Source organism: Sinocyclocheilus rhinocerous, unplaced genomic scaffold, assembly GCF_001515625.1.
Source record: "Sinocyclocheilus rhinocerous isolate Xijiao unplaced genomic scaffold, SAMN03320098_v1.1 scaffold737, whole genome shotgun sequence".
Classification (NCBI taxonomy): Eukaryota; Metazoa; Chordata; class Actinopteri; order Cypriniformes; family Cyprinidae; genus Sinocyclocheilus; species Sinocyclocheilus rhinocerous.
The window spans coordinates 208,445-221,167 of record NW_015632805.1 but is presented as its reverse complement, the minus strand read 5'-3'; the positions used below and the strand labels follow the sequence as shown (position 1 = coordinate 221,167).

Genomic DNA, 12,723 nt, shown 5'->3' with positions numbered 1-12,723 from the left:
AAAACTGTGATTTTGGATGTGATTAATCGCGATTAATCGTTTGACAGCACTAATTGTCAATAAAAGTCAAATTGTGCTTTACAGTGTTTGTTACCCAGTTCTATGATATGAGTGCTTTTGTTTGATTTTTCATTATTAAAGATGATTAGGTTAACCCTCCTGTTTAAAACTACACTACAAAACAAGCCACATTGGTTTCCATGCAAGTTGCCAAAAATCGACACTATGAAAAATACTAAAGATTCAAGGAAAAACGTAAAAACTGTATTGTAGCCTGCCAGAGATTAAAAACTATAAATATGTGAGAAATATAATAATTCATATCTGTTTTTTTATTGCTATTTCTATTGTGTTAGGGGTCAATTTGTACTGTGCATTTTTGCTATGGTTCTCAAACCCATTGTGAGAGTAAATGAGTTTCTCACACTTATTTTCAATGCTACATCAATCTAGTACTTTGACAGAGTTTTTGATTGTGAAACAGTGAATTTTCCTCGGATGAAACCGAAGGCAAGTCTCAATTTCAAGTAAACTTTGACTCTTAAATTTCATAAGTTTGCATGCATTTAATATGTTAGTGTTTGACAAGCAACAATAAAGGTTTTCTGTTTTTTACCTGACTCTTTAGTGTTTTTAGAAATGTTGATTTTTGGCAAATTTTAGGGAGCCATTAGGGATCAATTCGACCCCAACACAAGAGTTTTAACAAAATTGTTACAGCCTTTCCAAATTGACCCAACACATGGAATGACACAACTGAGACAGGCTTGTACTATATAGTCAATGTTACACAAAACACACAAATTCTCAGTATTTCATGACCTCAAGCGCTGGCAGAATTTTTTTTTTTTTTTTAATGGTTAGTACATAATAAACATCAGAAAAAAGACTCAACTGTTGAAGAAATTCATGAAGTGTATTTGCCGGAAGATTGGGTCCCCGATATGTCAACTATGGTCAATATTTCGGCTCAGTTCTGTGCAATAAACAAACCATTTCTGAAAAAGGCTTTTCATAATATACAACAAATCACAAGTTCAATGTGAAAATAATAATGTATGGTGAATAATAATTTTACATGGTGAGGTCTCATCATTTCGGATGCAGATTTACACTTTCCAATCACCGTTGGTGTCTAAATTAGTAAGTAAACATAAAGGTTTTTTTTACTATTTAACTTCCTCTTCCTTCTGTTGATTTCTCAGTGCAGTTTGTTGTGAAAGGCAACATCAGAGATATATCTAGCATATCTTTTTTTCATGGTCTCATCATTGTACTGTGATTGAAGCTGAGGTTATGTAGGCTTATATTCACTAGATGTGTGTTTTTGTGCAGATATTTTTTATTGATTGATCATTTTATCTATTCTAGAGCATCTGAAGGATGGTGCCTGATCAGGTAAGTGTACTAGCATAACTTTATCACAAGTTCAATGTGAAAATAATAATGTATGGTGAATAATAATTTTACATGGTGAGGTCTCATCATTTCGGATGCAGATTTACACTTTCCAATCACCGTTGGTGTCTAAATTAGTAAGTAAACATAAAGGTTTTTTTTACTATTTAACTTCCTCTTCCTTCTGTTGATTTCTCAGTGCAGTTTGTTGTGAAAGGCAACATCAGAGATATATCTAGCATATATTTTTTTCATGGTCTCATCATTGTACTGTGATTGAAGCTGAGGTTATGTAGGCTTATATTCAAGTTTTTGTGCAGATATTTTTTATTGATTTATCATCTATTCTAAAGTATCTGAAGGATGGTGCCTGATCAGGTAAGTGTACTAGCATAACTTTAGCGCCCTAACTTTATTTTATAATTAAATGTTACTAAAAGTGTTCCAACCGTATCGCTTTTGGGACCTTGAATGAGACACTTCCCCCCACGTTTCTCTGCTGGGACTGTCCATGGGAGTATTTTATTGTAACAAAATAAAATAAAATAAAAATAACATTTTAAAAAATCCAGATTGAAATAATATTTTACAAGACACCAATGGTTGAAAATCAGAATTATATCCAATGGCATGACATGATGATACTATGATCACCTTACTTCATTAGCACTGTTGGTAAATGAAAATATATCACTCAAGCATGCATAAAAATGCTAAATCAATTAAGAAATTTAAACAAAAAAGGAAACAATAATATATCAGAATTAAGCATTTTGTATTACATGAAATGCAGTCATACTAGATTCAGAATTGTTTCTTATCCTTGCATCAACATGAAAGCCAATTATTTGTTGTTTGCATGCAGCAGATAGTTTTGCTAACACTCTGCTAATGAGTCACCAAACCACAACAATATCATTGTGAATGTGCCATATATTCATGCATGCATTTGGCACACATCTGATTCTCGTTTGACCCTCAATGATTAGTTACTTACTTATTTGCTTTGTATCAGTTAAATAAACTATTACCTAAATATGATGGTGATTGGTAAATGTTGCCATAGTCAAAAATGTATTTATAATGACACAAAATTGTATAATTAATTTATTTACTTGGAAATAAGACATGTAAAAAGCAGGATAGTGTACAGACAATTGCTTAAATACACAATATACAATTTTCCTCAACTGAAATTTGACTTTACTCCCCATTTATTCAAACCCATAACATCTATATATTTAATGTGTATCTGACATTTAAGCAAAAACGCATAAAATATCTAAACCTGTGAAGAATGGGTGTTTTATCATAAGTTTTAATAAAATATTCCGATTTCTTGGCCTGGTTCAAACGCAGCACCGTTCATCGTCCCGCCCCCATCCAGATTCTTCACAGACTGACACTGACGCAAACCAATCAAATCCTTACAGTTCGCCTCATCTGATGACGTTTCTGCCACCAGTACGTGTGCAAATCAGCATCAGCCAGCGTGCAACGCTCAGCCAATCAGCGCCTTCCAACGAGCTGCTCTCCGACCAATGGCGAGGCTCCACGACGGGGAAGCGCTGACGGCTTATAAACAGGCGAGCGAGCGAGCGCCGTGAGTTACAGTCGAGACTCAGAGAAAACACGAGAAACACGGAGACAAGAGAAAAAGACACGCCCTTGAGATTAGTGCTTATTACTACAGTTCTCAGGTAAGAATATATCTCATTTACACTCTTAATTTAATCGGTTCATCTTACAAAAAGCTGTAAAGATCAAATTAACCCGTTATAGCTGTTTTGACTGGATCGATGGTGTTGAGAAACGGTTAAAAACCGTTGCCTCAGTTGGTAGACTAAAAAATATATATATTTATGTAAATATAAATGTACAAAAAAGATTATAAGTGCGTCTTGTTTGCTGCTTGTAATGTTCATTCATTCGATAGTAACCGGTAAGACAAAACGAATGAATGATTTTATCTTAATTAGGTTTTTATCTCAAGTAAATGTGTTTTAAGTTAAGGACTTTTGGATGTACGTTAGGCTATATCATAATATTAATATGTGGAGTAAATCGTAAAAGTGAGGATTTGATTTGATGATGGTGATGAATCGGCACCCACGAGGTTGAACTTGAGACTAGTTACTCTTAGTTACTAGTACAGAATCTGGTTTAGTTAATGACTGCTTCATATTTTATGAACAAATGGTGTCTATTGTTTACATTACTATTGCCCTTGAGTAAATATGTATTTAGTTTTTTCACATTTTTATATTTTAACTACTTAATATGCATTTGCAGTTGAACTCAATGCAGCCATTCATGTCTTCTTTTGGTTTAACTATCAAGAAGAAAATGACCAGATAATTAGTTTTTGCATGAAAATGCATTGCTTGATTTATAGTGATTATATAAATTATCCAGCCAGTGAGTGACGTGTGCTTCATTATGTACCTGCCCTGACCTGTGACCTTTATATTTAAAGTACTCCTTACAGAAATTAGTGGAGATTTGACACAAGATCACCGTCAAGATGCGATTGGTCTGCCTGTTCCTGCTGGTGGCCGGCAGCGTGTTTGCCGAAGAGGACGACAAGAAGGAAAGTTTTGGGACCGTGATTGGAATAGACCTCGGGACGACCTACTCGTGGTGAGAATGAGTTTGGATTTATTATATACAGGTGTCACAGGGTCATTAAAATGGATTTTCAAGACTAGGGAAAAGCGTGCATATTTATATACTTTTATATAAAAAAAATTATTTAATATTATTTTTATTTATGTTTATGTAAAGGCTATTTATTCTCATTTCACTTCTGTATTATAACATTTTATTTATTTTTTAAATATATGATGATTTATTTAATTTATTTATTATTTTCTATTAATGCTCAGCCTTAAAATATTTATCTATTAGAATATTTTACATAATATTTTATTTAATTAAATGTATATAGGAGTTTATATACATTTCGTTTCTTTATATTTTTGTTTTTTAATTTATTTTATTTATCTAGTAATGCTCAGCTTTAAAATATTTCTGTTATAATATTATAATATTTTACATAATATTTTATTTATTACATTTATATAATTTCCATGTGTGTATGTGTGTTATATATATATATATATAATCTACATATACACACACACACACACGTATATGTGTTTAACTGACAAATTACATTGTCTATTATTTGTGTGTTCTTATACTCTTTTATTTTGTTCCAGTGTTGGAGTGTTCAAGAACGGCCGTGTCGAGATCATCGCTAATGACCAGGGAAACCGCATCACTCCGTCATACGTGGCCTTCACCACCGAAGGTGAGCGTCTCATCGGAGACGCTGCGAAGAACCAGCTGACCTCTAACCCCGAGAACACCGTCTTTGACGCCAAGAGGTTGATCGGCCGCACATGGGGCGACTCGTCCGTGCAGCAGGACATTAAATACTTTCCCTTTAAGGTACACACATCTGCCAGCTTGTGTTTGAACTAAACATCCCTTTGACTTCAATGAAGAACGCTAAACACCTGCTGTGTCTCTTCCAGGTTATTGAGAAGAAGAGCAAGCCTCACATCCAGCTGGACATCGGATCAGGTCAGATGAAGACTTTCGCCCCTGAGGAAATCTCTGCTATGGTTCTGACTAAAATGAAGGAGACCGCAGAGGCTTACCTGGGAAAGAAGGTAAAGTTTTGACTCCAACACCAAGAAAAACCTCTCCATTGCACTGCAGTAGAACTCAACACCTGATCGGTTTCTGCTCTTCTAAAGGTCACACATGCTGTGGTCACTGTGCCCGCTTATTTCAATGATGCCCAGCGCCAGGCCACCAAAGATGCAGGAACCATCGCCGGCCTGATCGTCATGAGGATCATCAATGAGCCGTAAGCACTGCATTACTTTTGCTTTGTTGCATAACGGGTCGTTTTCTTGACTGCATCTTGTATCAATCCACATCAGAGTTATTTTAATATCACTGATATCCTAGTATAGCTTTTGATTTCATATAGGGTTCACGTTTACCAGCTTTAAGTTTTAAAATTTGTCTTATCGGGTTTTGTGGTCCAGGGTCATATATATATATATATATGCGCGCATTTAGTTACCAATAATAACCCTAATGATCCTGTTGCTCTCCACAGAACCGCCGCTGCCATCGCTTACGGTCTGGACAAGAGGGACGGTGAGAAGAACATCCTGGTGTTTGATCTCGGCGGCGGCACCTTCGACGTTTCCCTGCTGACCATCGATAACGGCGTCTTCGAGGTGGTGGCCACTAATGGAGACACTCACCTCGGCGGCGAAGACTTCGATCAGCGCGTCATGGAGCACTTCATCAAGCTCTACAAGAAGAAGACCGGTAAGGACGTGCGCAAGGACAACCGCGCCGTGCAGAAATTGCGTCGTGAGGTGGAGAAGGCCAAGAGAACACTGTCCACCCAGCATCAGGCCCACATTGAGATCGAGTCCTTTTTCAAGGGTGAAGACTTCTCCGAGACGCTGACCCGCGCCAAGTTTGAGGAGCTCAACATGGTAAGAGAAGCGCCGCTTTACCAAAAAATCCTTAACAAAACTAGAACTGCAGATATGGTCTTGTTTAGGGATCTGTGCCTTTGTGCGTACGGGCATCTGACTGCTGAGTACTGATTGTGTTTTTCAGCAATAGTGTGCACACTTAATTTACAGAGATGAAACGCAGATAAAAATCTGTAGATGGAAAAATCTCCATACAAGTTTTGTGCATTTTTATTTTTTTCTACTCGTTACTTTGCACTTTTTGTTAGAAAATGTTTATTTACCATTTATTCTGTTTTTTAAGGTATCTAATATTTTGATATTTATTTCCATGATCTAAATATTCTTAAAAATTTAAAGTTTGTTGTCATTTGGAAGTGTGTAGGCCTTCTTGCATTATTATGCCGTTACATTATGATTATATATTCATTGGCATAAAATGGTCTTTAAAATGACCATAATATCGCTTATCGTAATTATTTCTGGGGCAATATATTGCACAACAAAAAGTTATCGTGATAGGCCTAACAACTAAACCTTAACTAGCCTAGAACTATAATTTATAAATATTAATAAAACTGCTCATTATTAATAGTGTTAATAAAAGATTTTCATCTATTTGAATAAAACCGAAATTAAAAAATATAAATATTAGGGGGAAAAGCTTGAACTTATACTAATTTTCCTTTTGCTTAATTTTTTTTCATAATCTATTTACTTTTTATCTTTCATTCTTTTTTTTTTTGCTAATTAAAAAAAAAAAGTGAAATTAATTCAGTTTAAAAAATAAAATAAAAAAGCAAAACCTAATTAAAAATATTAATAAATACTGTAATATCTAGACTGTAATCTAATAATGTAAATATTAGGCGGAAAAGCTTAAATTTATACTAATTTCATTTTACTAATTTTCCTTTCGTTTGTCTTTTTTCATAATCTATCTTTTTATTCTTTTTCTTTCATTTTTTTTTTTTTGCTAATTTAAAAAAAATTGAAAAATTAATTAAATTTTTAAAAAATAAAGCAAAACCTAATTAAAAATATTAATAAATACTGTATCTATCTATCTAGAGAGAGAGTTTGGTTTGTTCTTTTTCTTATTTTAGTATTACTAAAACTGAAAAAAAAAAAACATTTAAATGACACTCACTGTAGGTTACTAAAACTTTTGAAAACTAAAATGAAAAACCAAATGACAGCTGAAAATCTAAAAATAAAAAAAATTCAAGATATTGATAAATACTGTTGTAGTTTATTAAAAATACAAAAATAACTGTGATTGTGCCTGTATCTGTTAAATGCATGGAAAACAACCAATGTGTTTGTTTTTTTTTCTCTCCTCGCAGGACTTGTTCCGCTCCACAATGAAACCAGTGCAGAAGGTTCTGGAAGACTCTGACCTGAAGAAGACTGACATTGACGAGATCGTCCTGGTCGGTGGCTCCACTCGTATTCCCAAGATCCAGCAGCTGGTGAAGGAGCTCTTCAACGGCAAGGAGCCATCCAGAGGAATCAACCCCGACGAGGCCGTGGCTTACGGAGCCGCTGTTCAGGCCGGAGTCCTGTCCGGAGAAGAGGACACTGGTGAGTCCGTCTCCAACCTCACATCTCGGGCTGGGCTCTATAATCACACCAAGTCTCTTGTGAGATGCTTACTGACTGAAATGTGTTGAACAGGTGACCTGGTGCTTCTGGACGTTTGCCCTTTGACCCTGGGCATTGAGACGGTCGGAGGAGTGATGACCAAACTCATTCCCAGGAACACCGTCGTGCCCACCAAGAAATCCCAGATCTTCTCCACCGCTTCTGACAACCAGCCAACCGTGACCATCAAAGTTTATGAAGGTGAGCAAACCGTTTCAGCACACAACTCCATTTACTTCATCTCGACTGAATTTCATTTACATTTATTACCACAGTTTTATTCGGTTCATTCATATGAAAAGAGTTTGAACGATTTGGTTTTAAATCTAAAACTTTTTTTTTTCTTTTTCTTTTTTTCTCTTCTCCCTCCATATTTTACTATATTTTAAGCCATTTTCACTTGGAAAATATCCATGGTAGCGCACATTTGCATTTGACCTTATTTTATTCAGGTGATTGATATGAAAGATTTTTTTTTTTTTTTCCAGATGTAAAAAAAACACAAAAAAAAAATAGATTTCTGTTTGTTTTTTACTGAATAAACTTAAACCATGAACTTATCTTGTCATATTTTGCCCATTTTTAAGCCATTGTAAGCCAAATGTTTAGATTTTATATTTAAATCAAACTGTATCAGATTTAAATTTAAAAAATTTTAAATTTGAAAAGACCTTTAAAGGTGTGAAAATGTAACAATGTAAAATCAATCAAAAAAAAAAAAAAAACATCTCACTTTAAAATAGCCATGATGGTGTTAAATTACAAATTACGCATTTTACATTTCAATTTTTTAATTCAAGATGAGCTTTCTATACAAATGTTGCTATATTAAGCCATCTCTCTCGTCTCAGATAAAAAAAAAAAAAAAATTTTTTTTTTTTTTTTTAAAGAGAAACTTTTGTTACATTTGAAACCATTTCTAATTTTCCTCTTATCTTTAATCTTCATGTTTCCAGGTGAGCGTCCGCTGACTAAAGATAACCACCTCCTGGGCACCTTTGACCTGACCGGCATCCCTCCGGCTCCCCGCGGCGTCCCTCAGATCGAGGTCACCTTCGAGATCGACGTCAACGGCATCCTGCGCGTCACCGCCGAGGACAAGGGCACGGGCAACAAGAACAAGATCACCATCACCAACGACCAGAACCGGCTGACCCCCGAGGACATCGAGCGCATGGTGAACGAGGCCGAGCGCTTCGCCGATGAGGACAAGAAGCTGAAGGAGCGCATCGACGCCCGCAATGAGCTGGAGAGCTACGCCTACTCCCTGAAGAACCAGATCGGGGCAAATTGCTCTTTCTTTAAATAAATTCAATTGGAATTTGTATTTTCTTAGGGATACAAATCTACCTCAGCTTCTCTGAACTACAGGGAGCACTTTTACATTACTATACGGTTACAATAAACAACAGAGCCCAAACTTAAATTCAATTACTATTTGTGACCCTGGAGCACAAAACCAGTCTTAAATGTCCATTTTGTGAAATTGAGATTTATGCATCAGCTCAAAGCTGAATAAATAATTTTTCCATTGATGTATGGTTTGTTAGGATAGGACAATATTTGGCTGAGATACAACTATTTGAAAATCTGGAATCTGAGGGTGCAAAAAAATCTAAATATTAAGAAAATCATCTTTAAAGTTGTCCAAATGAAGTTTTTAGCAATGCATATTACTAATCAAACATTAAGTTTTGATATATTTACGGTAGGAAATGTACAAAATATCTTCATGGAACATGATCTTTACTTAATATCTTAATGATTTTTGGCATAAAAGAAATGTATAATTTTGACCCATACAATGTATTGTTGTCTATTGCTACAAATATACCCCAGCGACTTAACACTGCTTTTGTGCTGCAGGGTCACATATTATGTTCTTTTAGTAAGCGTTTTATTTTGATTTTTTTTTTTTACATTTTCATTTTACATCTATAATTGAATTAGTATTTGGTTGATGTCGTGTCTTTTAACGGTAAAGCGCCATTCACACATCGGTTTCAAATTACCGGTAAATTCTGTGACCTCATTAAAGGCACAATATGTAATTTTTTTGCTGCTAGAGGGCGCGTATTCAAAACAAAGAAACAAAGGCATAGTTTGATGACGCCGTGACTGAGTGTGGAATCATGGGAGTTGTCGTCTTCATCCCCACAGCCGATGCAATCCGACGGGACTCATGTTCATGGATGAGCTAATGTATTAAAGATTTATTAACGTCGTAGTATGAAGCAGAGTGAGGCGGAAAGCCTTTGAAGACGAGAGTGACACACGGCTGGAAAGCAGCGGAGCTTTTATTATGCCACAGTCGACCGCTTCCGCTGCTTCCGGTCGTGCGTATGTGGGGTAAAGCAGCGCTGTTTTATCATACTAGATACATTTGAAAGTTCTGTTATAATGCTACTCTGTGCGGTCGTCACCGGTCTAATAAAACGCACAACATATTAAAGCGTCTTTGATGTTTCCATGTTTTCTACAAAACAAAAAATCGAGGGGTTATGACGTCATTGGCAGGCGACACAATGACACTATAGACACGGTCCGTGTCACTAGTTAAAATTGCTTATTTCTCTGGATTTAAACATTCTTTGAAACATTTAGGATAATGTAAGTACACAAGTCAGCAAAATATATAACACTGTTCTAGTGGTTTTTGGATATTTTAATACAAAAATCGTACATATTGTGCCTTTAACTAGAAATTAACTCTAAAAGGCAGCACCTCCCGGTGTTGTGTTTGTAAACGCGATTAGTGTTTTTGTTGACGTTTTAATTTTTGTGTCAAACATTCACATTGATGCAGCTGCTTTTGGCCCAGAGACGTCGTATTAGACGACTCCAAAACTGAACTACACAGCGTGGAGTAAATGCGTCATCTGCATCAGAATGTTCTGATTGGCCCAGAGCCATTGAAGTTTAGATTTCAATGGCTCTGGATTGGCCCGGAGTAAACATCTGAGTAAACATTATGGGCTCATAACGGCAATCTTCATTCTGCATTCACACAGAGCAGATTACTGGTAATGTTACAACAAATTTACCGGTATTTTTGAAAAGGTCCAGTTCACACATGATCTCTTAATAACGGTAATTTACCAGTAAACTCTGTATGTGTGAAAGGGGCTCTTAACATTAACATTAATTAATTTTTAGCTTTTCATCAACTCACAAACCCCAGTTTAGGAAGCCCTGTATTAAAAATACTGTTTAAAAAAGGTAACTGACTTTTTTGATGATTGAAACTTCATCCAATCACTTGCCAAACACATGGTGAACAATTACAACATCTAGTTTTAATGCTGAAAACAGATTCAGGTTCAAGGGATTTTCAGGAAATCAAATATTTTACAGTTTTTTGGACTTTAGAGTTGTAAGAGGTTTACTGAATATTAAAGCCCAGCGTTCATGTCAGCACAGTAACGAGGCAGTCGTTGAATATGACGCCCTGAGTGTCCATTCCTCCGAAGATGAAGCACAGATGCACCACGTCTGCGTCACATGACTGAGCTGCGTGTTCTTCAGGCGTCTTCACACGCCACGGCACTAAACACATGGAGTGATCCAGTCTGCTGGGAGGAGGATCTCCGTCAAACCTCAGCCGCGTCCAGCGCTGTTTGTCTGCCAGCAGAAGTAAGAACTGATTTTACTTTAGATGTTCTGATGATCTACAGAAAGACATGTGCACAGCTTGCTTTTCTGGCCACATTAGGGTTATTATATTTATATTACAGTTTTTTTACAATCATTTTTGCACTAATATCGGAACCTTCATGTCGTTTTTCAAAACTCTAAACAACCGATGATCAAAATGCACATTTATAAAACAGATAGTTCCGGTGCTTGATTCTGATTGGCTGAGCCGCGTCCGAAGCCGTTGTCTGTTGCTCGGCAACCACTTTGTTGCAACCACAACAGTTTCTGAGGAGCTACATTGTTTGGTGGAAGAATACTGTTTTTATTAATATCATTACACTTTATTTGCTCTGTTTTATTTTGTGAAACCTTACTACGTATATGGAATAACCGTTTTATAAAAGCAATAAGCCCCGTGAAGCCGTGGTTTACAGTGAATTTATAACAGCTAAGGGGGTTTTAGGCACTCCACTTCTCGTTATATTCTTATATTATAAATTCAATTTATATATTATAAATTCACTGTAATCCTCTGCTTCTTGGGGCTCATTGCTTTATTTTCAAAACGCTTAATGCTTGGATACAATACACATAAACCTAAGATCATTTGTTCATTGAACAAAAATGACACAACTTAACATCAAAGTATTACTATTTTAAAATGCAACTCTATACAGCTGCTCAAAATGCTAAGTAACTGTTGCATTACTCTTGATGCATTGTTTTTATGGAAAATGATGAACAATATTAGATGTTTAGATTATGAAATTGAGTATGAAGACTAAGTATGTTCAGGTATGATCAATTTCAAGAAAAAAAGGGAGAGAAAAAACAAATTCCCCAGAAGTTCTATATAATTGTTGTCAGTATTTGTTTTTTTCCTACAGTAAATGTCTTTTTAAAGGGTAATAGAGCTGGATGCTGATTAAAACCATTCATATTTTAGGATGAGGCAGGTTTTAACTAAAATGAACAAAAAAACAGAAAAAATGATACTAAAATAACACTTTTTTTTAAGGAGTCTTAAGTTTAAACTGTTACTCTGAAAGAATACTGATGCTAAAATCACAATTTTAATGTGCTTTTATTTTGACAAATTTCCTAAAAAAAAAAGTATGTTGTTCGTTATGACAGCATTATGTAAATCAAGATATATATTGAATATTCATTTAAAAGGCTGCAAAATCTTGAGCTGTTATAATAAGCGTGTGAGTTCGTACCGCACTGAAACTTGTACATGGCGTTTGTGGCTCCGTCTGCTGTCATTCCTCCGAAGATGAAGATGTTTTTCCCGAAGGTTACGGATGAATGAGCTGCTACTCCTGGCGGTACGTCTCCTTTAGCTCTCACCTTCTCCCATTTCATTGTTTCTGAAAAATATGAGAGAAGAAAAGAGTGAAATACATCAATATGTGCATGAGGACAGTTGAGTCTCTACTTGAAAATGAAGAAAATATACCCGGATCATTCATACAACTTTACATTTTTATGCCCCCATCATGAATAATATGTGACCCTGGAGCACAAAAGCAGTCTT

At 35.7% G+C, this 12,723-nt stretch overlaps 2 protein-coding genes across 2 annotated transcripts in view; one reads left to right on the top strand and one right to left on the bottom strand.

The window, feature by feature from the left end:
- Positions 1-2,992: 2,992 nt before the first annotated feature.
- Positions 2,993-8,859, top strand: LOC107743071 (78 kDa glucose-regulated protein). Its single transcript, XM_016556185.1, has 9 exons — positions 2,993-3,098; positions 3,875-4,038; positions 4,620-4,851; positions 4,938-5,075; positions 5,163-5,275; positions 5,534-5,924; positions 7,253-7,490; positions 7,584-7,751; positions 8,507-8,859. Exons 2-9 carry the CDS (start codon positions 3,923-3,925, stop codon positions 8,857-8,859), a joined length of 1,749 nt encoding a protein of 582 aa, XP_016411671.1. The 5' UTR covers positions 2,993-3,098; positions 3,875-3,922.
- A 1,967-nt stretch (positions 8,860-10,826) lies between these two features.
- Positions 10,827-12,723, bottom strand: part of rabepk (Rab9 effector protein with kelch motifs) — a 7,601-nt gene continuing 5,704 nt past the window's right edge. Inside the window, exons 7-8 of the mRNA XM_016556170.1 lie at positions 12,407-12,556; positions 10,827-11,171 (exon numbers count right to left, since the gene is read on the bottom strand). Coding sequence (XP_016411656.1) covers positions 10,957-11,171; positions 12,407-12,556 — 365 coding nt within the window. The 3' untranslated portion in view covers positions 10,827-10,956. The remainder of the gene's footprint in view (positions 11,172-12,406; positions 12,557-12,723) is intronic.

Coding starts and splice junctions, on each gene's coding strand:
- LOC107743071 (XM_016556185.1), top strand. CDS start 3,923: ATGCGATTGGTCTGCCTGTTCCTGCTGGTGGCCGGCAGCGTGTTTGCC. Junction 4,039..4,619: donor CTCGGGACGACCTACTCGTG/GTGAGAATGAGT, acceptor ATTTTGTTCCAG/TGTTGGAGTGTTCAAGAACG. Junction 7,491..7,583: donor GTCCGGAGAAGAGGACACTG/GTGAGTCCGTCT, acceptor TGTGTTGAACAG/GTGACCTGGTGCTTCTGGAC.